At 54.9% G+C, this 26,670-nt stretch overlaps 1 protein-coding gene across 4 annotated transcripts; it reads left to right on the top strand.

Moving 5' to 3' along the window:
* Positions 1-8,819: 8,819 nt before the first annotated feature.
* Positions 8,820-25,679, top strand: KCNH6 (potassium voltage-gated channel subfamily H member 6; the record flags this gene model as incomplete). Of its 4 annotated transcripts, none has more annotated exons than XM_081161934.1 (14): positions 8,820-8,895; positions 9,685-9,915; positions 14,218-14,379; positions 14,481-14,677; positions 15,015-15,440; positions 16,752-16,906; positions 17,066-17,151; positions 18,151-18,350; positions 18,519-18,771; positions 21,843-22,040; positions 23,007-23,087; positions 23,644-23,812; positions 24,554-24,740; positions 24,825-25,672. In XM_081161934.1, the coding sequence occupies 14 exons, from the start codon at positions 8,820-8,822 to the stop codon at positions 25,116-25,118; spliced, it is 2,715 nt and encodes a 904-aa protein (XP_081018060.1). In that variant the 3' UTR covers positions 25,119-25,672. The 4 variants fall into 4 exon arrangements, with proteins under 4 accessions (XP_081018060.1, XP_081018057.1, XP_081018058.1 ...); XM_081161931.1 differs by adding an exon at positions 23,421-23,528 and having other exon boundaries at positions 16,752-17,151; XM_081161932.1 differs by having other exon boundaries at positions 16,752-17,151; positions 21,843-22,036; positions 23,003-23,087; positions 24,825-25,679.
* Between the last annotated feature and the right edge of the window lie 991 nt (positions 25,680-26,670).

The following is a 26,670-nucleotide window of genomic DNA, read 5'->3' as shown; positions in this document are numbered from 1 at the left end:
CTGAGCCTCTTCCCAGCTTTGTGGGTGCCTTGACCCCAGCCCCTAACATCTGTCCCCCAACACCCTTTAGTTCACTGTGTGTATGTTGCATGTCAACTTGGTTATATGGGACAGGATGTGGAGTTGAAGTTTACAATTACGTAGGACAATGGAATTTATAAACATATTCTCTAAATAATTCCAAGCTTCTCCCTCAATAGGCTTAATCACCCCCTCCGCAGCCTGACGTTTTGAAAGCTCTTTCTCTGCCACACAAAGGTCATTGTCACATCAGCCCCTTTCCTGTCTCCCTGAACTGCAGAGGTTCATGCTGCCTGTGAGAGCATGTGGGCAGTGTGAGGCCTCCAGCATCTCACTCCCAAGGCCGAGCTGCAGAAGGGGCCAGAGGAACAGAACATTGCGGTCGGCCTGACAGCCCTATCCACTAGGCCTTTTGAAACATTTCAGTTGTTCAGACTGCTGTTGCTGCCTCCTTGGGTGAAGGGGAAGAGGCCCAGTCTATCCAGAAGGTGGCAGAAGAGGTGCTGACAGTGGGAAGACAGGCCGCTCCAGCATTTAGACTACTGGTGGCCTAAAGCCTGAGCCCTTCCCATGCTGTGCCTGCCGGACATGGGCTCCTGGGTGACCAGATTTTTCTTACTTACATGAGTCAAAGGTGATTATGGTAGCTGGACAGTTTCTTTGATCTCCCCACCCCCTCTCAACCCCTATACTTGATGGATGAATGGATAATGAAGCTGTGGTTATATATATATATATTTACATTTGCAACAACATGGATGGACTTTGAGGGCATTGTGCTAAATGAAATAAGACAGAGAAAGACAGACAGATACTGTATGAGTTCACTTATATGTGGAATCTAAAAAAAAACAAAAAACATAAAACAATTTGGTAATTGCCAGAAATGGAAGGTAGGAGGGTGGGTGAAATGGGTGAAGGTGGTCCAAAGGCATAAACTTCTTGTTATAAGTGCTGGGTTGTAATAGTGTACATCATGGTGACTATAGGTAATAAAAAAATACTATGTTTTTATTAAACATATCTATACGCTTGAAGCAGGAGGGACTTCCCTGAGAGTTTAGTCAGTTTAACCAGAAGTGCCACTGATTTTTTTCTTGTTTTAAATACACTTTGATTATAATATATTTGGAAGGTGGTTTGGTCAGTTTCCCTCGTAATAATGTTAGCTCATGGGAAGGGGTGTGAGGCTGTGGGTGCACTGGGCCGAGGAGGGTGAGTGAAGGGGGTGCAGGAGGAGGGAGTCTGGGTATGGAGGAAAGTGAGTCTGAAGAAAGAAGCCGAGCCCTAGCCAGTGTGGCTCAGTTGGTTGAAGTGTCATCCCACACACCTGAAGGTGATGGGTTTGATTCCCAACAACCTCCCCCCCCTTTCTCTCTCTCTTATAAAACAAAAGTCCTTTTATCTCTGTCACTAACTAGCTGTGTGAACCAGGTCATATGTCACCATTCTGGATCTCAGTCTCCTTAGCTGTAAAATGGGGACAGTTGAACCAAAAAGTAGGTGAGGCTTTCCAGCTCCAACATTCCCTGGCTGACTCTTTAGCCCCTGCTGTCACAATATGAAACCAGATTGTGACTAGCTTATAGCTTCACCCAGCTTTGCTGTTCTCTTGGTCATGGGCACAAGATGGACTGGCCCCGGACCTTCCCTACTTGAGCTCTTGCCTTGGCTCAGGAGCAAAAGTGAACTGAACTCAGGTGGGGCTGAGACCCAAAGGAGCATGGGGTCAGACAAGGGGACCAGGCAGGGACAGGCTGCTCCCAGGACAGTTTGATGCCCACCTCCTTCTCTGCAGACAAGTTCTACAGTGAGACCGTGGCAAAGTCATTCCTGCAGTTGTATGAGATACAGCCCGGATGTATGGAACCAGTTCATGGAGGCCACCTGGGACTTTGTCATCAACATCACCAAAAAAACTCAAGAGGAGATGGTGTGGTACCATTTGCATCCCAACCTCTTCTCCCCTTGCTCTTCTTAGGAGCCCCGGGGTTGGGAGCGGGAGACCCACACCTTCTGCCCCCTGTCCAGAGCTAGAGGAAAGAGAGAAGTCCCAAAGTATGTGTCAAAGCAGGCTGCAAGCTCCATGCCCCTTGGTGATACTGAACACCCTGGGCAAGAATCTCTTGCTGCTCTCCCCTTGTAAATATCTCCTACTTGCTTTTAGGGACCCAGGCTTCCTCTCCTCTCCCTCTTGCCACATCTTTGATGATTCTGAACCCTTAAAATGGGCTTTGGGAAGAGGTTGGGGGGCTGTGGTGTGGGAGTTCCTTGTGGTAGCCTTACTCCCTCCCCTAACTTCCCATGACAAATACGGTGACCCTCGTTCCAGCTGCACAGGAAGGGGAAGAGGTCCCAGTACATGCTGTACTTTGGCACCCGGGCCGCCTGTTTAAGAGCACCAGGTTCCAGGACCCGCCGTGAAGCGCATGCTGAGGAAGCTGCAGAACAGGCAAGGCAGCCCTGCAGACAAGCTTCAGGAGGTGGTGAACAGAGTCCCCAGGCCTCCAGGCACATGCTCCCCACCCCAGGGGGTTGGGCTGGCTGGTGAGGAGCCAAAGTGTCTGGGGCAGGAGAGAGGGAGGCAGGGTAGGGCCGGAGGGTCCTCTGGGGGAGGAGGGAAGCAGAGGCTGGTGGGAAGATGCCTCGACCAGTGGGGCTAGTGCTGGGGGCTGGCCCACAGCTCAAGTTTACTGGTTACAGCATGGTTTGGGGCGACTATGAAGGGCCTGGTAGCTCTGCACAGGCCTTTATGTTTATCTGAAACTTTGCAACCCGTAGTCATTCACAGAGGAAGGGTATGTGCCTCATGGTCAGTCACATAGCAGCCTGGGGGTGGCAGAGCTGGGCACTGAATCCTTTGTCCTTTCACCCTGCCACCCCTGCCCCAAATTCAGGACCAGGTCTCACCAATAGGACTGGCAGAGTCTTGACCCTGTACCCCTCCAAGAGCATACCCCACCAGCCATCTGAGGCACCTGCAAGGGCTCTTTTCCTTCTCTGTGGACACCCACTGCCACCTGAATGATGGAGACCAGGGGCTGAGGGAGAGGCATGGCAACTCTCTGGGCCTTGAACCAGACCCTGTCACCTGAGACAGGAATCTCCCAACTCTCTGTCAACCGCAGAGGATGATCCAGAGGCCCTAGTGAACCAACAATGAAATGATGAACCTTTTTGTAGACTTGGCCTCATCTCCAACCACTGACATGAGGAGGAGAGTCCTTGCAGTATCCGAGGCCAGCCTATGGTGGGACCTGGCCCAAGGAACCTCCACCCAGGCTGTGCCAGCTGACTGGGCCCTCGTGGCCACTGCTGGTCCCTGTATCAGTGAAAGGATACAGGTCTGGTGAGGTTAAACCTGGGTCTACTGATTTCAAGACCAGCTCTCCAACCACTGACATGGTCTTTTCCCCATAGATTTTCAACTGACTTCCATAGGTCCATTTCCCTAATTGGTCAAGGTCATCTTGAGTTTTATTCCTGTCAGGTGATTAACAAAGCCACATCATTTAGCGTCCTTTGCAAATGTAATGAGCATATTTGTGATCCCACCATGCAGTTTGTCAGTAGGCCAGGTGGAGCTGCAGGACTGATCCCCTGGCTTTGCTCCCAGGGAGGGGTGCACCTTGCTAGCCTGTTGTCTCCCTAGTCTATTTGCTTTTCCATCTTTTCACACTACAGGGGTTTATTCTAGTTGACTGCCCAGGTTGGGGCTCTTCTGAATGCAAGGAACATAAAGAGCCCCTCTGCTCTCTGCATTCATGTCTCTGACTGCCCATCATTTATTCATTCAGCTAACATTTACTTGTGCACATGCCCACCAGCCTGCCCTGCATCCAGCAGGGGGCAACAGGCCACAGGATAAATCAATAACCACAATACAAGAAAGGAGCTGGTGCGGTAGAAAAGTGCTCAGGCGAACATGAAAGGAAGGTGAAGGGGTCATGCTGGGGAACCAAGGAGAGATCTCTGTCTCCAAATGCAGGAATGCAATAAGTAGTGGACATTTGTTTTCAACACATCAACTCACTTTTAACTCTGAGCCTTCATCCCACTTGATTGGTGGGACATTTGGCTCAGTCATTCTCACCACTTCCCTCCCTACTCCACCCAGGGCACACAAGGCTCCCAGGGCCAGACTTGGCACCAAAGCATGTACAGGCCTTGCCACTCATTGCTGGTCACTGCTCACCAGTCCTCATGCATGATTGTCCCTGCTCAGGGAAGACCCCGAGTTCCAGGCTTAGGATTTTATTTTTTTTAATTTATTCTTTTTAATCCTCACCTGAGGATATTTTTTTCTTTTCAAGAGAGTGGAAGGAGGAAAGAAAGAGAGAGAGAGAGATCGATGTGAGAGAGTCACATCGATTGGTTGCTTCCCACATGAGCCCCAACCAGGGCCAGGGATTGAGCCTGCAACTGAGGTACGTGCCCTTGGCCGGAATCAAACCCAAGACCCTTCAGTCTGCAGGCCGATGCTCTAACCACTGAGCAAACCGGCCAGGGCCAGGCTTAGGATTTTAAACACCATTTTCTGGGAAGAGGGCAGAGGAGAGGTCCCTGAGAAAGATGGATATCATGAGCTTTGAGGAGGTGAGATGACAGCAGAGTGAAATATGGGCTATGGAGGGAGGGGTAGGTGAGTGTTTGCACAGGAGAAGATTCTTGACTGCTCTTTTGCCTAATAGATCTTAAAACTTGATTTTACTACTTTTGATTCATCAGGGCAAATGTAATTGCCCTGAACCAGTCTCTAGGCTGGTTCTGCTGGGGTTGGAGGGTCTAAGTGGACTTGATCCAAGTTCCCAAAGTCCCCTTGCCTCAGCCAGCCAGCCATGGTGGGCTGACTTTGTCCATGGGGCCCGTTGCTGCCACTTTGGAGTTGAGAGCTCTGGGCAACACCCAAATGCCACCTTTCCAAGTCTCATGTGCTGCTCACATGGGCCATCAGCTGGGCTTTGGGTCAGACCTCTTGTCTCACCCACCTGAGGGACTTTCTAAATAGGCAGAATGGTCAAAACATTTCCCCCACAAGATCCCACCCCAACCCAGCCTTAACCGCTAGCCCATCTATGACCCGGCTTGACCGAGCACAGTACTGCTGCTGTGCGACCTGCCTGCACCTGCTGCAGCCTCGGCCAAGGCCACAGCCCACGCCCAGCCAATGCCCCAGTTGCTTCCTTGTGCGCTGCCAGCTAGGCCGCCAGACTGGCTTCTGAGCACAGAGTGGCATCTTGCCTCCTGACCCTTGCATGGCGCCACTGCTGAGCACCATGGGTATGTAGCCCTGTCTGTGCCCATCTCCTTCTCTTCTGCTTCTCTCTCTCACCTGCCTTCCAGGGCAATGCCCTCACCTGCGGCTTGGAAGGTAGGCACCTGAGGCTGAGGGGAAGGGCCAGTGGCAGGCAGATCCTCTCTGATCGCCACAGGGCAACTCAGGGCCCTCTCCCCAGTCCCTCCTGCTCTGTAAGATTCCCATGTCTTCCACAGAAAAAGAGAAAGACAAGGTGAAATTCCTGATTCTGGAGCTGAACACCAACCAGGCCAAATTCAGGCAGTGGATGTTGTTGGCTCTGAACTTTGTCGTGTTTCTGGTGGCCCTACTGCTGGCCTGCAGGCTATACTCCCTGGCCTAGAACACCACAGCACAGGACACCAATCCACTCGTGACACCACCCAATGCCTACTTCCTGGGCAAAGCCATGAAGCCCAGCCAGGTTGCCAAAAGACAGTGGATTCTGCTGGGCCTCTGCCTGGTCCTAATGCTGTACTCAATCAGCCTGATCATTTGGGTCTTCACACGGCACAACCCAAAGCCTCCGTGGATGAACGCTGAATGGCGGAGCTGGGACTAGACCCCAGTGCAACTGGTGAGGCTGGGGGTAGGGGTGGGCAGGAGGAGGACCGCCAAGTCAGAGAGGGTTGGAGGGGGGCGGGGAGGGGACAGCTCCCATGCATAGTGCCCAAGTGCAACCGGGTACAGCAGATCTGGGTACATGGGGAGTTGTAACTGTGTGTGTGCGAGCTCATGCAAGGCCATGTGCACAGCCGCTGACTCTGTGGGGTTCCATACATTCCATGTATGCCCTGGGTTCCAGGCCAACCTTTTTCCCCGAGGGACTCAGGAACCATGGTTTTAGTGACCCAGTGGCTGTGTCCCTCCAAAACAGCCTCCACCACAATTCATGCCCGGAACTTGTTCTTTACACAGCCTGTTTTCCTCAGGCACCCAACTGTGGAGCTGGACTGGGACTGCAGTGGCCAAAAAATGTCTGCTCTGTTTCTGGTTAGAAACAAGACACTGCTTCATTCCCCTTATAAAATGTATTCAAGCAGAAGCAGACATTCCTGTACAAATCATCGGTGCCCAGCTCATGAGCACCGTGCTCTGTATACTGGCCAGCACATCTTTCTGCTGACCCTCTAGCCTGCCCCGTGTGGGGCTGCATAATCTAGCCCCCAAAAGCTACTTGTCTGCCGTCTGAGATGCAAGTAGCCTCACAAAATGCCCCACAGCCTTCCCTGCCCCAGGCCAGGCCCTCCCAAATGGAGACAGTGGGCAGCTGGGCATCAAGCCAGGCTTGATTAATGATTGACTTCTTGAATATTTAAACAAAGCTCATCTCCAGCCACTCCGTTTCAGAGATGGCCTTGTTCGACACACACACACCTGCTGCCTGGTCTGTTGCCCTGGGGATTGAGCACAGGGCAAACAGCACCTTTCCAGACTCAATGGAGGAGGGGAAGACAGGGAGGGAATGCTGTTGGAGGACTCTAGGGACAAGCCTGGGAAGAGAGAGGGAGGCCCCTGCTCTTGCCCCTTGTATGCTTTCTTTCCAACCTGAGTCTACTTGCTGTGAGGACAAACTGAGTTTGGACTGAGGCCCCACGGGCTCCTGGGGAGGCTGAGAATCAGCCAGTGATTAGGGGAGCCTTACGGGAGGGGGGGGGGAGTAGTATCACAGCTGATAACCACAGAGAGGAGGCACCAGGGTTGCAGTTGAGCTGGTGGGAGGGTGGCCAAAAGATGAGACTGGCTCTCTCTAGATTAAGAAGTTAAAGCTCAGAGAACAGAGGCACTAGGCTGAGTTTTCCATGGGCCCTTCCTCTGCCCAGGTTTCAAGAGGTCTTCCTAAGTTTGGGCTGAACCCGCACACTTCCTGCTCAACCGCAGGCTTCACGGCACCCTCATTTGATGTCTCTGTCACTATGTCGCTGTGCTGTAATGTCCTCATTTGTCCCCATTATTGTCAGCTCTGTAACGGCAGGACCCTTATCAGGACTGTGCCCCCGTGTAATACCTGTAGCCAGCACAGACCATGGCACATAGTGGGGACTTGGAAAATGTTTGAATGAGTGAGTGAATGAGTGACCCACTGCCCAAGTCCCTCCTCAGAGCTCAGCACCCCACGTGGTGAGCCCATGAAAAACAGACCTACCTTTTCTCCAGGGTCACCCTGCCCCCCCATACAGGGCAACCAGGACAACTCTGCCCCCCGCCCCCCGCCAAGAGGCCGCATTTGCAGCTCTCCTACCCCTCAGCCACAGTGGCCAGTGAGGCTCCCATCAGGCATTATGGCTCCGAGTGGCAAAGGTACACCCATCCCAGGACTCCAAACCCTCAGCGAGCCCCCTCTCCCATCCTTCTTCCCCCACCCGTTGTAAAGTTTATTTCACCAAAACATTTCCTTCATGTCTAACTACGTAAGAACTTAGTTGCCCATCAATTAAATCTAGACATTCACAATGTCACCTGAGGGCCTTTTTCACTTCCCGGTTGCTCCAGCCTCACCTCTCCCAGCCCCAGCTCCGTCCCTTTGCACTGAGTGTAACAATGGCCTTTGCCTAAGGGACATGAGCCATTTGAATGCTTGCCCTCCGAGGCCTGGCTCAGAACTGGTCATCGGACCCTCAAAGCTCCAAGCCCACTGAGATGCTCAGTGAACAGTGGTCCCTTTCTCTTCTAAGAGGACTCGATAAACCTCACCCCATCTTCTAGAGTACTCTTTGTCAATCAGCACTCAGACATTTTTTGTGGTTTTAAATCTGGTCTCTCGAGCAGCACCTGTAGGCTAAGAGCTCTCAGGCCTCTGAAGAAAGCACCTGATTGCTTATTTCTTGTACCCTTCATGTGTGCTCCTACCCGGTTCTCCCAGGGCCAGGTGTTAGATGGGCTTGCCACTAAGGGCTCTGCATGGGCACTGGGGTTCAGCTGGAGGGCACATGGCAAAGGCGGGCAAGACATCTAACCGCAAGACTCGGAAAGAAACCTTCAGCAAAAGACCACCTGCGGGAACCCGTTCCGCTCGCCCCTTCCCCTCCCTGAGAGACTCGTCCAGGCGACATCTGAACTGCCCTTCGGTGTCAGGAGAGAAACCTTGAGGGGCTGAGACCAAGGGCCCCTGGAACAGGAGCAGAAGCTCCTCAGACAAGCCCTGCCCCATTCCCGGCGCGGGACTCCCGCCCAGCTCCGCCTCCTAGGAGTCCCCGCCCCGCCCCGCCCCGCCCCGTCGGGTCCGGGAGAAGTTGCCCGCGCCCCGGCCCCGCCTCCGCCGCGCGGCTTCTTTCAGCACCGCGGCGCGGACAGCTCCCGGGCGGCGCCGGGGAGGAGGCGCGGCCGGCTGCGGGGCCTGCGGGGGAAGCGGCCGCTAGATGCGGGAGGGCGGGCGGGGCTCCGCGCCCCACGGCTCTCCCTGCGGGCGGCGCCCACCCGCAGCCGGACGCGGCTGAGCGGGACCCGCGGAGGCCAGCGAGGGGAGGCGCTGGTGCCTCCGCGCCGAGGCCGCGGCCGGAAGATGCCCGTCCGCAGGGGCCACGTCGCGCCCCAAAACACTTACCTGGACACCATCATCCGCAAGTTCGAGGGCCAGAGTGAGTGCGTGCGTTGGGGTGGGGGCACGATCCGGAGTCCTGGGTCGGTGGCAGAAGTCTGACGCCTTTGCTAACTTCGAGTGGAGCAGGGTGGTGGGTACCAGATGCCGAATGCGAAAGTCTTTGCTTTGATGCCCCAGGAGCACCCCACCGTCTTCTCCAGCGGGCCCCACTTGCCTCAGTGCCTGCCCTCTTCTCTCCTGGAGCACAAGTGTCAGAGCTCAGCCCCTCCCTCCTCCACTGAGTTGTTTTCTTGCCCTCTGAGCCCTGATCTCCCCTTCTACCACTGCCCCCCACACACACACACTCTTCAGAGGTTTTCTTGACTCTCTCCTTTTCACCTCCTGACCCTGACCCCCCTGGCCTTTCTAGGAGCTCTCCCCAAGCCAGGGCCCCAGATCACATCCCTGCTCGCTCTTCCGGACCCTCTCCACCGTCTGGAGGAAGCCTTAGGCCTCCCTCCAGCTTCACTGACCCCATTATTGCTCTGGTCTTCCCACGATCCCCAGGACTGACTTCCCTTCCCCCACTTCTCTAGTCACTGCCCTGCTCCCTCTTCCTGACCACGCCCCATTACTCTCAGGAGCCCCATGACCTTCCCCCAGGACTCTGGCCTCCTTGGTTTTCCCACCCTCCCCAGACCTGACCTCTCCCCTCCCTCTTTCTGGTCACTGTTCTGCTCCCCCATCTAGATACCCCCTCACTGCTTCCGAGAGTCTCTATAATCTTTCCTTCCCTGCCACCCAATCCTGGATGCCATGGGCTTCCCACTCCCCCCTCCCACCCCAGGTCGGAAGTTCCTGATCGCCAATGCTCAGATGGAGAACTGCGCCATCATTTACTGCAACGATGGCTTCTGTGAACTCTTTGGCTACTCCCGAATGGAGGTGATGCAGCGACCCTGCACCTGCGACTTCCTTACAGGCCCCAACACCCCACGCAGTGCCATGTCCCGCCTGGCGCAGGCCCTGCTGGGGGCTGAGGAGTGCAAGGTGGACATCCTCTACTACCGCAAGGATGGTGAGGCACCCTCGGGCCACAGGTTCTTGGTCCCTCTCTTGTTCTGCCAGAGTGGCCGTGAGGAGGGCACTAACCCCGGGACCAAGCGCCTGGAAAAATCCTGTCTCCTGTCTGGGCCTCAGTTTCTTCATCTGTATGGGGAAGTGATGGGCATGGGATGTAAAGCCCTTAGAGGTTCTATTTAGAAACTGGACACCAGGCTGAGTCACTGACAGGTCCTAGTCCTGGGCAGGGCCTCCCACTCCACCATCCCTCTCCCATGTCCCCTGTCTCCTGGCTGTGCACTCTGTCACTGTCAGCCCCAGCTGTCAGGCAGCTGGGACGGAAATGAACTTTTCCTCATCTCTATCTGCTCTGGGGATTAGGAGAGGAGTCAAGGCCTCTGTGGCCAAGCAAGGCATGGGGACTGCTGGATGGGAAAGGGGTGGGTCTGGCTCACCTAGCCCTGGTTCCTTTGGAAGAGAGGGTCTGGAGTTTGGCCTGACCTGGAGGCTCATCCAGTTTGGGATGTTGCTGCCAGCCCAAATTTACTGCAAGCAGAACAGAAGCATAGGACAGGGACTGATGATAAAGACTTCTGCAGGCCTTTGAGACCCCGCCCCCAGCACCTCTGAGTCTCTACTGGATGAAGCATGGGGGGAGATGAGTGGAAACCAGGATCCTGAAAGTCCCTTTGAAATTACCTGGATCTGTGCCTGCCCTGCACCTGGTTCTGCATCAGAATTGCTCGGGGCTTGTTTTCCAAAGCACACCTTCCATAGAGAAAGGCTGACTCAAAGGTGTGAGGTGAGGCCCCAGCAGGTATATTTGGAAAAATCTCCCTGGTGGTTCCAATGTTCTACTAAGTTTGGGAATCACTGGCTTAGATAAATCCTTTCATTTCAAGGATGAGGAAACCGAGGCTTAAGAAAAAGAAGGGACTTGCCCAGAATCCTACTGCTGGAGTCCAACCTAGGGCCGATCCCAAGTCTCCGGATTCTTTCCTAGAAATATCTGTTCTGAGTAAATCCCAAGAGAGGAGAAAAGACCCCAACTGCCGCTGTGCTCAGAGGCAGGACTTTGGGGAAAGGAAGCCCCAGAAGAGGGCTTCCCCCTGGAAAGCAGGCATGAGGGCCATCTGAGTGCAGACACAGGTCAGGCACCTCTGGACTGGGACTGAGCGGTGCTGAAGCTTGAGTTCCAGGGGCCTGGTGTGTGTGTGGAGCGTGGGTATAAGCGTGAACATGAACATGTGTGTGAGTGCATGCATGTGTGTATGTTCAAGGGCTTCTGGGGTGCTTCTTGGGCAGGTCCTGGCTGTCCCTCTGGCTGTCTCCTGCTGCTGCCACCCAAGTGAATGCAGAGGCAGAGATTAGGAGACTAGGAAGAATCCAGCTTAGTGTAGTGGCACTCACAGGGTTAATGAAGTCAGAATGTTTTAAAAAGCTGTGACCTCACCTCCTCTTATCATTGCAGGGAGGAGGTGATAGTCAGGAGAGTGAGAAGGGTCCTGGGAGAACAGGATGGGACAGCAGGAAAGGAGGGGGAACAAGAGGTCTTTTTCCCCCCTTTCCTTGACCCCAGAGCTCTATCTGGGCCCCAAAGGGGTAAGGGCTGATTTCACACACCTGGAGATGTCAGATCAGGATTCTTAGGGTGTCCTCAGCACCCTGCATGTGACTGGGCAGGGGGCAGAAGTCAAGGCCAGGCCTTGGCCCTCTGAGATTAGGACTGAGGTCTTCAGAACCCTGCTGGGGTCCTTTATCTATCAGAAGGGACCCTGACAACCTAGTCTTGAAGGCTGACCCTAGGTGAAAATGGAAAAATTACATACCTGATGCCCCCCAATGCCAGTCTACTCCACCCCTACCACAAGCCCTTCCCTGTCTTGTAGTCGAAGCCTTTGACCACCTGGACCTGCCTGAAATTGGCCTGAAAAGGGAGCCCAGAAAAGGGAACTTCTCAGCCTGCATTACCCTAAGGAAAGGATGTGGTTCTCAGATAATTTATGTTCACCATATGGTCCACTCTGACCACATGACCTTTATTTTCTTATTTATCATATTAACATACATCTTGCAATTCTGCTCAGGGGCATCCTAATGCTGATTCCCTCCCACCTTAGGTCAGTATCTCCTCTGCCCCACTCCACCTGGCTCCAGGGATGTAGGAAAGTGTCCTGAACAGAACTCTAGCTTGTTTATTTATAATTCTCTTTCCCTATAAAATAGTACTCCACTGACAGTTCTCCAAGTCAAAGTAGAAGGTCTGTGTCCATATAGCTCCATATTGTGCATCTGCATAATGTTGGGCTCAAAGAGGCCAGGGCACTTGGCAGAAATTACCCCATGAGACAGGGCTGAGAGACCCCTAAGAAACTGGCTCTTCCTCCATCTGCCTTTATTGGAAAAGTAAGAACCTAACAGATAAGGAGGAACAGGACAGTCACCAGACTAGGATCAATGAGAGTCTGGAGGGAGGGATGGAGAGTGCTCAGATCTCCCCACCCCTACCCTTGCCTCCACTGAGCACCATCCCTGCCCACCTTTGCCAGGTCCCCAAACTGGAGAGTCCCCTAATCCCTAAGCCAGAATAGAGGAAGCCTCTGGCTCCTTCAGTCCCCAGCTCTGGTTAAAGAGGACAGGGCAAGCAAGGGCTGACATGAGGGGCCCCAGGGTTTTCCAGACACTCGCCCATGAGTGCCAAAAACACCAAGCAGGGAGGGGGCATGGAATAGCCCCTGTCTTAGAGGCAGCTTTTTGCAGCACCAGTTCTTTCCTGAAGGCTCATCACAGTCCTGGATGGGTGTGCATAACTAGATGGAGGTAATAGATAGCAGGGAGGCTGTGCAGACGGGAAGCAAGGGCCGGGGGCAGAGGAAAGCACAGGAACAAGGAGAAATGAAGGAAGGGGCACATTCAAGAGGCAGAGAAGAGCAGAAGAAGGGCAGTGTCTGGGGGGATGGGGCAGGCAAAGCTGCTGCCCTTGGTCAGAGAGGTGGGTGCCAGGAGGAGCCCCTGAAAGGGAGTATGAGACTGTGGCTCTTCCTCCAGGGCCAAGGCAAGAGCACAGGAACACGGCCACTCCTGGGCAGGCCTACAGCACTCTGGCCCCAGGAGTGGGTCATAGAGGTAGATTGGTGGCCTCCCCTCAGTGTAGATGTCTCCCCTGGGACCCAGTACAGCAGCTGGCAGGTGGCTGTCTGGTGCCTGGGAGTCTGGGAATCTGATCCAGGAGATTCCTGCTCCCAGAGAGGAACATGGGAGGGAAGATGGAGACAGCTCAGCTGCACCCCAACGCTGAGGACTATGAGGAGACACCAAGGGAAGTGAGCACTAAGTGGGGAGCCAGGAGAGGAATGACTCTAGTGGACCCCAGAGTAGCTATATTCCTGCCAGGCAATCTCCCACCCTCTCACATTTACATATATATTCATTCACTCAATCGATAACACCTGCAACAGGTGCTGGCTCCTGGGAAAGGAGACACCCAAACCTGGGCGGCTCTGCCTTCTGATTTGCATGTTTACCTGAGGGCCCTGCCCCTTAGGATCTTGCCTTTTGGGCCTGACACCCACCAGGTACCTCGGAGAGCGGGCTCACGGGATGTTCCCCCACCCACCCAGCCCTGCCTGCTCCCCAGTCCCAGCGCCTCTGCCTTGAAACCCTGCTCCCCTTCCAGGCCTGGAGCAGCAGCCTGGCCTTCACTCCAGCGTCCCTACCCCAGACAAGTCCCTTCCCTTCTCCAAGCTGTTGGGTACTGAGAGTTCAGGGATCCCTGCTCCATGTCTCCTCCCAGCCCCAGCAAGTCAGTTTCTCAGAACCCAGGCTCTTGTCTGCAGAACAGGGGTCTCTGCCTCCCCCACAAAGACCCACTGGGCTCCACCACAGAGACTGAAGCCTAACTGGCTCAGTGCCCAGCACTCAGTGTGTTCTCAATGATGAGGCCCTTCCAGTGTCAGCTCTGTGGGATGGGAACATGGGAGCTGAACGCATGGCAAGCCAGAGCTTCATGGCGTAGAATGCCGACCCACCTCCCGCTTAATCCACCCCATCTGCTCCGCTGTAATTACAGCAGAAGCAAACCTCAAGGTTAAGCCCTGAGCTGAAGGCCGAGCCCGGACTTGGACACGATGCTACGTTATCTCCTAATAAGCAGCTCAGCTGCTCTCCCCACCTCTGCCCTGTAGTATCACCAACCCTCTGTCCAGGCTCCTCACCCTGTGGCTGCCCTTAATTTGAGTTTTGCCCAGCCCCCTCCCCAGCTTCAACTGGCCAGGTTCCCGCAGGAGAGGACCTCTTTGCCCCCCCATGGTGTTTGCAGCCTCCAGCTTCCGCTGCCTGGTGGACGTGGTACCCGTGAAGAACGAGGACGGGGCCGTCATCATGTTCATCCTCAACTTTGAGGATCTGGCCCAGCTCCTGGCCAAGAGTGGGAGCCACAGCCTGTCTCAGCGCCTGCTGTCCCAGAGCTTCCTGGGCTCTGGTGAGGAGGGGCACAGGGGACAGAGGGAGGGGAGAGTGGGGGCACCAGGTAGAGCAGCTAGTCCCTGATCCTGGCTGCTCTGACCCTCGCCCCACTTTCAGAGGGCAGGCCCGGTACACAGAGGCCTGGCACGAGCAGGGCCAAGTACAGGACCATCGGCCAAATTCCGCAGTTCACACTCAACTTTGTGGAGTTCAACCTGGAGAAGCACCGTTCAGGCTCCACCACAGAAATTGAGATCATCGCGCCCCACAAGGTGGTGGAGCGGACCCAGAATGTCACCGAGAAGGTCACCCAGGTTTGGCTTACAGGGCAGCGCAGACAGGGCTGTGCTGGGCCTTGAAGGTGGGAGGGGCAGAGTGGAGAGGGCTCAGCTGAATGCAATGATCAAACCCCCCTAGTACATAAGACAAGCAGTGAAGGCTCCCTGGTCCTCAGGACCTGTTGAGGCCCTAGATTAGCTCTGCACCCCAATTTGACTCCATGGAAGGTCTGAGAATTGGCCGCAGGGAAGTCCTTCGCTGGTCAAGGCTCCACAGGGCCTTCCCAGGCATCACCCCTACATCTTCACCCCTCCCGGACCCATCTCACCAGCGGTGGCCACCCCGCTAACCACCCCATGGCCCCCACCCCAGGTGCTGTCCCTGGGTGCGGATGTGCTGCCGGAGTACAAGCTGCAGGCGCCACGCATCCACCGCGGGACCCTCCTGCACTACAGCCCCTTCAAGGCCGTGTGGGACTGGCTCATCCTGCTGCTGGTCATCTACACGGCCGTCTTCACGCCCTACTCGGCCGCCTTCCTGCTCAGCGACCAGGATGAGTCCCAGCGCGGGGACTGCAGCTACACCTGCAGCCCGCTCACGGTGGTGGACCTCATCGTGGACATCATGTTTGTTGTGGACATTGTCATCAACTTCCGCACCACCTATGTCAACGCCAACGATGAGGTGGTGAGCCACCCCCGCCGCATCGCTGTCCACTACTTCAAGGGCTGGTTCCTCATTGACATGGTGGCCGCCATCCCCTTCGACCTGCTCGTCTTCCGCACTGGCTCTGACGAGGTGAGCGAACCCCACCTGGGTCAGCTCCTGCGGCTGTCCCCTGCACCCCGGGGCCTCCCTGGCCTCACAGCCCTGCGTGCAGAGAGTACCTGGCATTGGGCACCTTTGCCAAAGCAAGTGGAGGTGGAAAGGGGGCTTCAGACATCTTCTGTCATCTCCCAGTCCTGGAGAAGGGCCAGCCAAGGCTGTACCCAGGCTTGGGTGGCCTCCCTGTGCTCCACAACTTGGCCTCTTCTGGGATGGGCATTGCTCTAGTCCCAGCTCCTCGTGCTGACTTCTAAACCACACTGACCTCGGAGTTAGAAAGGGAATATGTAAGCTGCTCCTTAATGCAGCCTGACCCCTCCTCACCGCTGAGCCCCTCACCTTCCCAATAGCTGATATGAGGGCATTTTCATGCTTTTCTTAAAGTTTCTAGTCCCACTATGTCCTTTCCCCCACCTCTTTGGGACCAGCTTTCCACTCCAATCAGCTCTGCCTTCTGTGTTCCAGTCACCCCCAATCACCCCAGCCTGCCCAGCAGGTCCTGGCTCCCTGCTCCCATGCCCACCCACTCCCAGGAAATCTATCCCCAAGTACTCTCCCCTCCTCCCCACCCCCACTGCCCCTGCCTGGACACTGAGTGGCCTTCTTACCCACGTCTGCTCCAGTCCAACACCTGCCAGCCCCGCCCCTCCACACAGAAGCCAGAGAGTTTCAGATCACTTACATGACCCTGTTACTTATCTGATCCTGTCCTCAGAACCTTAAGTGGCTCCTCAGTGGCTTGGGATAAAAGCCAAGCTCCTTATGGACCCACAGGAGCAGCCCCTGCCCATCTTCTAGGCTCATTTATCTCTCCTCTGCCATCTTCCTCACTGAGCTCCAGGCTGCAGCACCACACCTGGTTTCCCACATGGGCCGGGCCGTTTCACACCTCTGGGCCTTTGCTCATGCTGCTTCCTGAGCCTAGAATGCCCTTTCCCTCTCCCTCCTATCTGTTTGGAGGCCCAGCCTCATCTCTCAAGATTCAGTTCATGTGTCACCTCATCTACGTAGCTGCCCTGCTCTGCTCCTGCAGACTTGACCTCCCCTTCCTCTGTGCTCTCCCTAGATCTCTGTCCTAGTAACCATACAGTTTTAGAGCTTTAGGTTGAGAGCTCCTTAAGGTCCCACATTGTGTCCCACTGTCAAGAGCCTGGCCCAGAGCCTGTTCTTCATGGGTGTATGTTGATTGACTGTGTGACCATATAAGCAAGTAAACAATTGTGGTCTTGAGCACAGCTTTCAAGGGCTGACCACCAGCCCCCTGGCCCCTCCCCGCCCGTCCAGACCACGACCCTGATTGGGCTGCTGAAGACGGCGCGGCTGCTGCGGCTGGTGCGCGTGGCCAGGAAGCTGGACCGCTACTCTGAGTATGGGGCGGCCGTGCTCTTCCTGCTCATGTGCACCTTTGCCCTCATCGCGCACTGGCTGGCCTGCATTTGGTACGCCATCGGCAACGTGGAGCGGCCCTACCTGGAGCCCAAGATCGGCTGGCTGGACAGCCTGGGCGTGCAGCTCGGCAAGCGCTACAACGGCAGCGACCCGGCCTCAGGCCCCTCGGTGCAGGACAAGTATGTCACTGCCCTCTACTTCACCTTCAGCAGTCTCACCAGCGTGGGTTTTGGCAACGTCTCCCCAAACACCAACTCAGAGAAGGTCTTCTCCATCTGCGTCATGCTCATCGGCTGTGAGTGCCACCGCATGCCCCGGGCCTTACCCATAGTTTTGTAATGAGACATAACAGAACATAGTAACAATGTGTGTGATAGGCAGATCCTAAGCATACAGCACAATGAAATGTTGCATGTATGCACCAACTATACACAGAATTTAACACCCACACAGCCCTTGCTATGCACCAGGAACCAGGACCAGCTACATCATTTGCAGGGCCCAGCGCAACATGAAAATGGAGAGCCCTTCGTTAAAAAACTATTAAGCATTTCAAGAGAGTAACAGCAGAAAATTAAACCAAATGTGGGGCCCTTCTTAGCACAGGTCGCATGCCCATGAAGTCAGACCTGCCAGGCACTTTTCTAAGTGCTTATCAAAGGCCCACATTTCATTCCCATCACTACTCCCATGAGGGCCATGTTGTGAGCCCAGTTTACAGACCAAGAAACCAGCAATCCTAACTTGCCAGGGGATACACAGATACCCATTTCCGGTCCAGGAGGCCCCTCCTGGGGCTGTGTGCTCTCAGTCCCTGCACTGTGCTGCCTACCTCCCAAGACGCCTGGTCTAGGAACACGAGAGGCAGTGTGGAATTTTACACATAGACTAAGCTGTCATGTTCAGAGTATTTAGAGATGTGAAAGCCCAGAAAAACAAACACAACAAAAAAAAGGGGGAAAAACAACAGACCAAGAGTTTTCCCTTTATTATATTTTTACAGCTGAAAGAGAAAACAAATTTGAACTAAAAAAATTCCATTGCCCTAATTCTTTCTCTTAGAAGTTTGGCCTCTGGGCCCAGGAACATGCCAAGAGGCACAAGGCAGAGGGAGGTGGGCAGGAAGTCCAGGGGCCTCTGTCCCCCAGGTGCCCTGATGCTGTCCTGGGCACTTCTGACTTTGTCCTGGACAGAGGGCTCCCAGGAAGAAGCAGGCTTGAAGCAGGCCCGGGGTGGTGCCGCCGGTGGGGATGCAGAGGCGCTCACTCCCCGCACCCCTGCTCCTGCACCCCAGCCCTCATGTACGCCAGCATCTTTGGCAACGTGTCGGCCATCATCCAGCGCCTGTACTCGGGCACCGCACGCTACCACACGCAGATGCTGCGAGTCAAGGAGTTCATCCGCTTCCACCAGATCCCCAGCCCCCTGCGGCAGCGCCTGGAAGAGTATTTCCAGCACGCCTGGTCCTACACCAACGGCATCGACATGAACGCCGTGAGCCCCGCTCCCCGCCCCCCCCCTCCCCCCTGCGGCCCGCCGGGTGACCCAGCTCAAGGCCCCTCTCTTCCTAATGCCCCCAGGAAGACGGGGCCCTCCGGGTGGAGGGCGCCCCCCAGGGCCCTCCCTGCCCTCTCCCCTGCTCCAGCTCCCCCCCCCCCCCAGGTGCTGAAGGGCTTCCCCGAGTGCCTGCAGGCCGACATCTGCCTGCACCTGCACCGCGCGCTGCTGCAGCACTGCCCGGCCTTCCGCGGCGCCAGCAAGGGCTGCCTGCGCGCGCTCGCCACCAAGTTCAAGACGGCGCACGCGCCGCCCGGGGACACGCTGGTGCACTTCGGCGACGTCCTCTCCACTCTCTACTTCATCTCCCGCGGCTCCATCGAGATCCTGCGCGACGACGTGGTGGTGGCCATCCTAGGTGGGTCAGGCGGGGAGGGGGGGGTGCTGGAGATGTCCTGCCTGGACCACTTCGTTACTAATGATGATGATCCTGGCACCTTTATGACCTGCCTGTGCTGAGCCTGTGCCACAGAGAGCATTATCCCCAGCTCACCGAATCCTTAAAACAAACTTCTGCCATAGGTCCATTTTCCTGATAGGGAAGTTGAGGCTCAGAGAGATCATGCTGCTAAGTGGCCAAGAAGGGGTTGCAGGGCAGCATGTCTGACTGAGAAGTCCAGGCAAGCTCCTACCGTCCTTTGCTGTTGAGGAGCATGGGGTGAGAGGGCGAGGGTTTGTCTTGGGTGGAGGAGGGCCTCCTGTGTCATTCAGCACAACTGCGGGGACGCTGGACTTTGGAGGAAGGATATGAGCACTGGCTAGGGGACAGATGTGGGGCACATGCTGCTTCTGCCACTTACCAGCTGTGTCAGTGTGACCTTGGGCAGGTCACTTCACTTCCCTGAGCCTCACAACGTTCTCTTTTTCTCATCTTCCTTGCTTCCCCCCAACTTCAGCCGACTCCAAGTCCCTGACCAGGACATCAGCCTTGCCCTCCCTTGGTCTCCATGGCCGGACTCTCCTCCAACCCCCTGGACACGCCCCCTCCTATGCTCACTCCTTCCCCTCTGGTCTGCCCTTAGCTGGTGCCCACTAAGGGTAGGGCTCTGGTCTCTCCTCACCCTGTACCCTCACCTGGGCCAGCTCCTTGCTCCCAGGGTCTCAGCCTCCATCTGTGCCACAAGCACCCCCAGAACTCTGTCCTAGCCCCAATCTCTCCTTAGACCAGAATATTCCACTCCTTCCTGGGCATGGCCACCCTTATATTCCTGAGGCAGATCAAACAACATATCTCAACCTGAAATCATCATCTGCCGTCCAAAGCAGCTCCTTCGGCATCCCCATCACTGTGAACCATCCATTGCCTGAACCAGAGACCTTCCTGCCCGCCCCCATCATCTAGGCAGCCACAGAACCCCTTCTGTCCCTCTCTGTCCCACACCTGTCTCCTTGTCCATGCCTGGGTCCAGCCTTCATCGTGTCCTTCCTGGGCAGGTGTCAGGAGCTCCTTTCCCATGCTCCTGCATCTGGTCGACTCCCATACTCCATTTTCCACCTTGTGCCAATGACCTGAAATTCACATCTGGGCATATTCCTCTTCTGCTCAAAATCCCTCCATGGTTCCCTATGGCCCACAGGACAAGAGTGAACCCCTGTGTGCACAGTCCTCCCCAGTCTTGCAACCCTAAGTCCTGCCACCCTCCCCCCAATACATTAGGTTCCAGCCACACAAACTATTCATCATTCTCTAATCCTGCCTTTCTCTGTCCCACATCTGTGCCTTTGCACATGCTGCAACTCTTCTTGGAGCACCTACCTTGCACTCCTGCCTGGCTGGCTCGGGTCACCCTTCAAGGCTGAGCTTAAGCACATGCTCCTCTCTGAGACCCCTCACTGCCAGCACGCTTTAGAAGTGCCATCCACGTGGGAGGGATAATAATTGTTATTAATAATTAAGAAGCCAGTCCAATTAAATATCAGTGAGAGACATGAAATCTCATTTTGTCCTGAGTGGAAATGGACTTTAGATCATAATCCTTCATCTACTAGAAAACCATCGCTTTATAATGTTGCCCAGATTTCAGGTTCCTGGGTTTCATATGTAATCCTGGAAAGTCCCTTCCCTCTTTAGGCCTCAGTCCCCTCCTCTGTGAATGACCTTTGAGTTTGTTCTCTTGGGAGACGTATCCTGGCCTCCATCCATCATTGTCTGTGCAAACCATTAGCAACCCTTGTTCAGCAGAGCCAGGCTGAGGGGACTGGGACTTTCCTATAGGGAGCTCAGACATCAAAGCAATCATAGCACCCCGGCCCTGGGCTCTCTGTTTTTTCACTGGAGCCCAGTCTTCCTCAGTTCTCATAACCCAGCCCTCACTTCACTTCCTCTGTAAGCCCCTCTCCTCCCTGCCGCCAGCCACCCCTAGTAGAATGAGCTGTTCCCTCTTCTATGGCCCCATAGCTCCTGGTCCTTCCCTGTTCTAAGGCTCAAAGATCATTCTGTAAACTAGTTCTTTGCTTATGTGCCTATCCCGGGGATGTTAGAGGCTTCTTGTGGGTGGGACAGTATCTTATTCATGTTTACACCCTGTGGCCAGCACAGTACCTGGCACCAGGAGGGCCCAAGACCCTCATCACATGCCCCAGGTATCATCCCATGTCCACATGTGACATCTGTCAATACCAGTGTCTTGCACTGACAAGGCCAGTGCCTCTTGCTATTCAAGGTACTTTCTCAAGCATCAGTCTGCTTCTCTGGAGAGCCCAGTGGGGTAGACATGGCAGATATGGTTATACCCATTTTAGAGATGAGGACACTGAGGTCCAAAGAAGGGAAGTGACTTCCCTAAGCTTCCTCTGCCAGGGCCATGCTGGTTACCTGGCCCTGCGCTGGGGTGCTAGGTGCTCCTGGCCCTGGATTCCCTGCACTCTTACATCACTGCAGCAGGCTGAGGAGAGGGGGAGGTTGAGCAGGGAATCCTTTTTGATCGGCTGCCTCCTGCAAGCCACCTATTGGGGATCGAGCCCACAACCTGGGCAGTGCCCTTACCGGAAATTAAACAGCGACCTCCTGGATCATGGGTCAATGCTCAACCGCTGAGCCACACTGGCCAGGTGAGCAGGGAGTCTTTAGTGTCCTTTACTGCCCACTGACCCCCAAGGGCGTGGGTAAGGGCAGTGCCAAAGCATGTGGAACCAGGAGGGGGGAATTCTGATAAAGGGTGGTCCTGAGGGGCCCAGAGACAGCAGGGGCCCAGAGACAGCTAGAAATGGGGGGTGTCTCTGCAGAGCTCAAAGGACAAGGTAAGGGCGTACCCCTCATCCCCAGCCAGTACATCCAGCCTTGTCCCCAGAGCTTGATCCTGAGCACCAGCTCCCAGCCTGGCAGAATCTCTGGTGAGAGAGAGTCATGGACAAGGGGCCCTCAGGGAAGATCCTTAGAAAAGAGCTTGAAGCCAAACCCTGGAGAGACCCCGCCCTTCTGGCTGGCAGGAAAGAATGACATCTTTGGGGAGCCTGTTAGCCTCCATGCCCAGCCAGGCAAGTCCAGTGCAGATGTACGGGCCCTGACCTACTGCGACCTGCACAAGATCCAGCGGGCAGACCTGCTGGAGGTGCTGGACATGTACCCTGCCTTCGCAGACAGCTTCTGGAGCAAGCTAGAAGTCACCTTCAACCTTCGGGACGTGAGTGTGGGCTGGGCCGGCCAGGGTGGGTGGTGGCCCTTGGCTAGCTGGTGACAGAGGATGCCCAGGCAGCCTGCTGAGAGCTTGGCCTGCCTGACCTGGGGGGACCCATCTGAACACCTCCTTTTCTTTCAGCCTCATGCTGTGTTCTTTACCATAATTTCTTCTGTGTCTGTCGTGGCCTACATAATGCTAAATATGATGATAGCTACCAATTATTGAGCACCAACTATGTGCTAAGCATTGGGCTTCTTTTACATAATCTCAGTTAGTCCTCTCCTTGCAAATGGTGTTATTATCCCCACTTCCCGGATGAGGAAACTGAGGGCCAAAGAAGATAAATTGACCAAAGCCTTTCAGCCCCACAGTGAGCCATACAGTCAGTGGCAGGGCCAGACTGTGGAGTCAAGCTCTGCGACTCCCTAGCCCAGGCTTTTCCCACCCATTGTACCAAACCAAAGGGGAGGGTGTCTGCATCCAGGGGCTCACGGTGCCAGGGGGCGTAAAGAGTGAGAGAGCTGTCTCTCCTCTCAAGCTTATCACTCAGTGGAGGAGATTAAACAAGTCAGGAAAAATAAAGAGCCACACAGTTAAATAACCAAGGAAGTCACGAGGGTGTGCAGAGAGACCAAATTTCTGTGGAGCTCAAGGTTGCCAAGGATGGGACGGCAGGTGCAGACGGAAGCCCAGAAGAGGCTGCAGGGAGGGTCTGGCATCAGCGAGTGGGAAGGAGGTGGCAGGCCCGCTTGGCCGGGGCAACAGTGGCTGAGGCCCGGCTCTGAGCCTCCCTCTCCCCCAACATAACCCCACCCCCAGCCTCAGGAGGAGGGGCTGGCTGGCCACCTATCACTTCTTTCTCACTTAGTTGTCACAAGAGCCATGGGGTGGGGGTGGGGGAGCAAGAGAGAACCAAGGGGCCCTGTCCCAGCTTTGGCCCTGTTACTTCATGCTCTTGTTCCCCACAAGGCAGACGGGGGTTTCCAGTCACCACCCCAACAGGCTCCAGGCAGTCAGGACCACCAAGGCTTCTTCCTCAGTGACAACCAGTCAGGTGAGCAAAGTCAGTCCACCAGTGTCTGCCCAGCCCCAGCCCAGAGCCCTGCCAGCCTCCCGCCTTCCCAGTCCTTACATCCTGCTTCCTCTGGGAGAGAGAGGCCTCCCCAGTCCCTGGATGAGTGGAGAGGGGCTCTCTCCATAGGCTTGGTGCTGGAGGCCCTTTACCCCTTCCTCCCCCTGTGTCCTTAGAGCCAGAGTGAGGGCTAGCTGGATGCCACAGTGGGGGGAATACTGGCCAAGCCCCTGGGGTTCCACTTCAAGGCACCAGGGGAACCACTGGGCTTCAGCTTCCTGGACAGTGAGGCCAGGGCTGCATATCCCCACCCAGCCAGCCCCCCAAAGCTGGGGCCCCAGGCCCCCTCCCAGGGCTACAGCCTTCTGGGACATGGATACCAGACCTCTATGGAGGCAGGATCTCATACTCCAGGGCACCCAGGTAAGAAGAGCCACTCCTCCTGCCCTGTGTTCCCATTGCAGGTAGGGGGAGGGGCATAGGCTTAGAGGTGTGGAACCAGCCAGACCAAGCCCAGGCTTTCCTTTCCCTCCTGCAGGTGCAGCCCCTTCCCTGGGCCTCTCAGATGCATCTGGCCTCTGGCCTGAGCTGCTGCAGCAAGTGCCCCAAAGGCCAGCACACAGCCCTCCAGACCCTCAGGGGGACCCAGACTGCTGGGCTCCGGAGCTGGGCTCCAGGCTAGAGCAGCTCCAGGCCCAGATGAACAGGTGAGAGCCCCGCAGGCCAGTTCTGGTGGCTACAGAGAGCAAGCACGGCAGCAGGCTAGGCACGGGTGCCCCCTTCTGGTGGCTCAGAAGCATCACTGGACATCTTGTAAGTTTCAGAATGGCCGGGCCCCATTTAACAGCAGCCTCCACACCCCGATGTCACTAAGCATAATTCCTTAGATGGCTTGTCCCAGCAAATCCCAGAACATGCCAAGGAAGCTCTCTTGAGGAAGGGGCATAACTTCGTGCAGAAACAAACTTCATGGGCCCTTGGAAAAGGGGTGTGGCCTGCGATGACAGGACTGTGGTGGCAGAATTAGTGCTTAGGGGCAGTACAGTCCTGGGTTCAAATTCTGTCTCTGTACCTTACCATTGAGAGTGTGGGCAAGTTACTTAATGACTCTGTGCCTTAGTTCGCCCTTTCATGAAGTGGGGACAATCAGAATACCCATATCAAAGCTTCTTGATGGGGACCGAATGATGTGTGTACGGCGCCTGGTCGCTTATTATCAAAATCAGGGATGCACTAAGGGAATCTGGGCAGCAGCTGTGACTGTAGCAGGGAAATAGCTTCAGGTAGGCCTCAGGCTGCCATTCCAACCAGCTGGAATAGCCTGTAAGCTACAAAATTGGGAGCTGTCCTCTGGACCTGACCTGCTTTTGCCAACCCTGACCCTAACCTTGGCCCTGACCCTGACCCTGACCCTGACCCTAACTGTGGGGTTCTGTCCTGTTTGGCAGGCTGGAATCCCGCCTGTCCTCAGACATCAGCCGCATCCTGCAGCTCCTTCAGCAGCCCCTGCCGCAGGGCCACACTGGCTACATTCTGGGAGCCCCAACCTCCAGTGACCTGGCCTTGTTTCCTGCAGCCTCAGCGACTCAGAGTCCAGGAACTAGGCTGCCCCAGGGCAGCCTGCCCCCTGCACAGGTGAGCAGGTGAGGGGAATCCCAGGGGCTTGCCTGGAGGCAGCTGCATTTCCTCCCCACCCCACCCCTTTTTTGCCCTTCTCAGGCCCCAAGCTGTGGTGACTTGGACCAATGTGGACTGAAGCACAGAAACTCCTCCTCCAGGATGCATCACCTGGCCACAGCAACGGACAAAACTCTGACACTGTCCTCTGAACTGGAACAGCCTGAGGGGCTCCTGTCATTCCTGGCCTCACCTCTGCATACCCTGGAGGTACAGGAACTTGTCTGTGGTCCCCGCTTCCCCTCCCTCCCAGAATACCTTGGCTCTGTCCCCAAGCAGCTGGAGTTCCCGAGACATGGTTCAGATCCTGGATTTGCAGGGAATTGGAGCCACTGAACCCCAAGACAAAAGACACCATGATGGGACTGCAAGTGGGTGAGGTGAGAGTTAAGGATTTGGGGGAAGCAGAAAGCCACCAAAACAGACCTCTGAAAACCTTTCTCCTAGAATAGCTACAAACTACTAACCCAGGTGACCCAAGATGCAGGGGGCAGGAGGCTCAGGATTTTCCCCAGCCTCCTCCAGGCCTCTGTTTGGATAGCAAGCCTGGTGAAGGGTGGACAAGGGCCTTGGGCATGGAGGTCGCTTACAGGACAGTGGAGTCAGTGAGAAAAAGAGAAATTACTGATCTGTGTGAGAATCTTGCTCTGAGCTGGGTGCAATCACTTCCTGGCTCAGCACTATCCACGGCCCTTCAGCCCAGCACCCAAGGTTGGTCTGACCTTCTGTGCGAACCTGTGTCCCGGCTGGAGATGCAAGTGTCTTCTGTAGTGGGCACATCAGGGCACAGCGCTCCAGCCCTCAGCGCCTCAGCCCCTGGCGGTTTTGTGATGGCCATTGGGACTCCAGTGCGGTTGAGTGTATCACAGCTAATAAAGTCTGCACATTTCACCTTGGGCTGGGTGTGTAACTTACTGAACGGTGATTATGTCCTTGACTGTGCCATGACTCCAACATCAGTTGTCTTCTCCAAGCCCTTCTCTCAAGGAGCTGTGTGTTGGGGACTTGAAGGTGGCTCTGCTGGACCCAGGAGCCCTGGAACCATGGAGCTCTTAGCCAGGCTGGGGTGAAGGGGAGCAGAGAGCTATTGGCTTGGTAGCCATTGGGAATCATGACAACAGCCAACACTTTGACAGAAGTCACCCTGCGCAGGGCACTGTGCTGACTGCTCTAAGAATATTAGCTTATCTGATCCTCTCAACAACCCTAAGGGGTCAATGTTATTCTCCCCATTTTAGAGACGTGGGATCAAAACCAGAGAGAAACAAAAAACTTACACAAGCACGATGGAGACTTCCAGGGAGCTGGCACTGTTCTTTTTCCTGATCTAGGTGCTGGTTACATGAGTGTGTTGTGAAAATATGTGCACTTCTATGTGTAAATTAGACTTCAATTAAAACAAAAAGAATCTTTTCCACAGTATAGGAAAAGAAGGGTGTAATTTCAACCCCAATGGTCTGGCTTGAGAACATGCACAGTTAACTAGTCCACTGAAATGGACTGTTGTCCACAAACCGCCCGGTCACTGGCCTTCAGTTCTCTTTGCTCATTACTTCCTAAAAGGATTTTGAAAATGTATTTGCCTCCTCACACGTTTTTAAGTTGACATCTGAAGTATTTCATTAATAAGTTTAAATAGTTGTAAAGGAGGCAATTTCCAGTGTGTTGTAAATATTGACACTTTATAAAATATTTTATTGATATTGACCCATTTTGATCCAAATAGGAGTGATTTGAGAGCCAACATCATTCATTTTAAAAACACTATAACAAGCACTTCTTTAACATCATTCCTTTTTCTTCTCATAATTCAATTTTCTCCTTCTCAGTTTATGCTACATATAATTAGTCTCATGCCTTAAAGTCTGTTATTCATAATCATATCTAA

This window comes from Miniopterus schreibersii (assembly GCF_964146895.1).
Source record: "Miniopterus schreibersii genome assembly, chromosome: 16".
NCBI lineage: Eukaryota > Metazoa > Chordata > Mammalia > Chiroptera > Miniopteridae > Miniopterus > Miniopterus schreibersii.
Note: the sequence above shows the minus strand (reverse complement) of the source record. Positions and strands in the feature narration are given on the sequence as shown.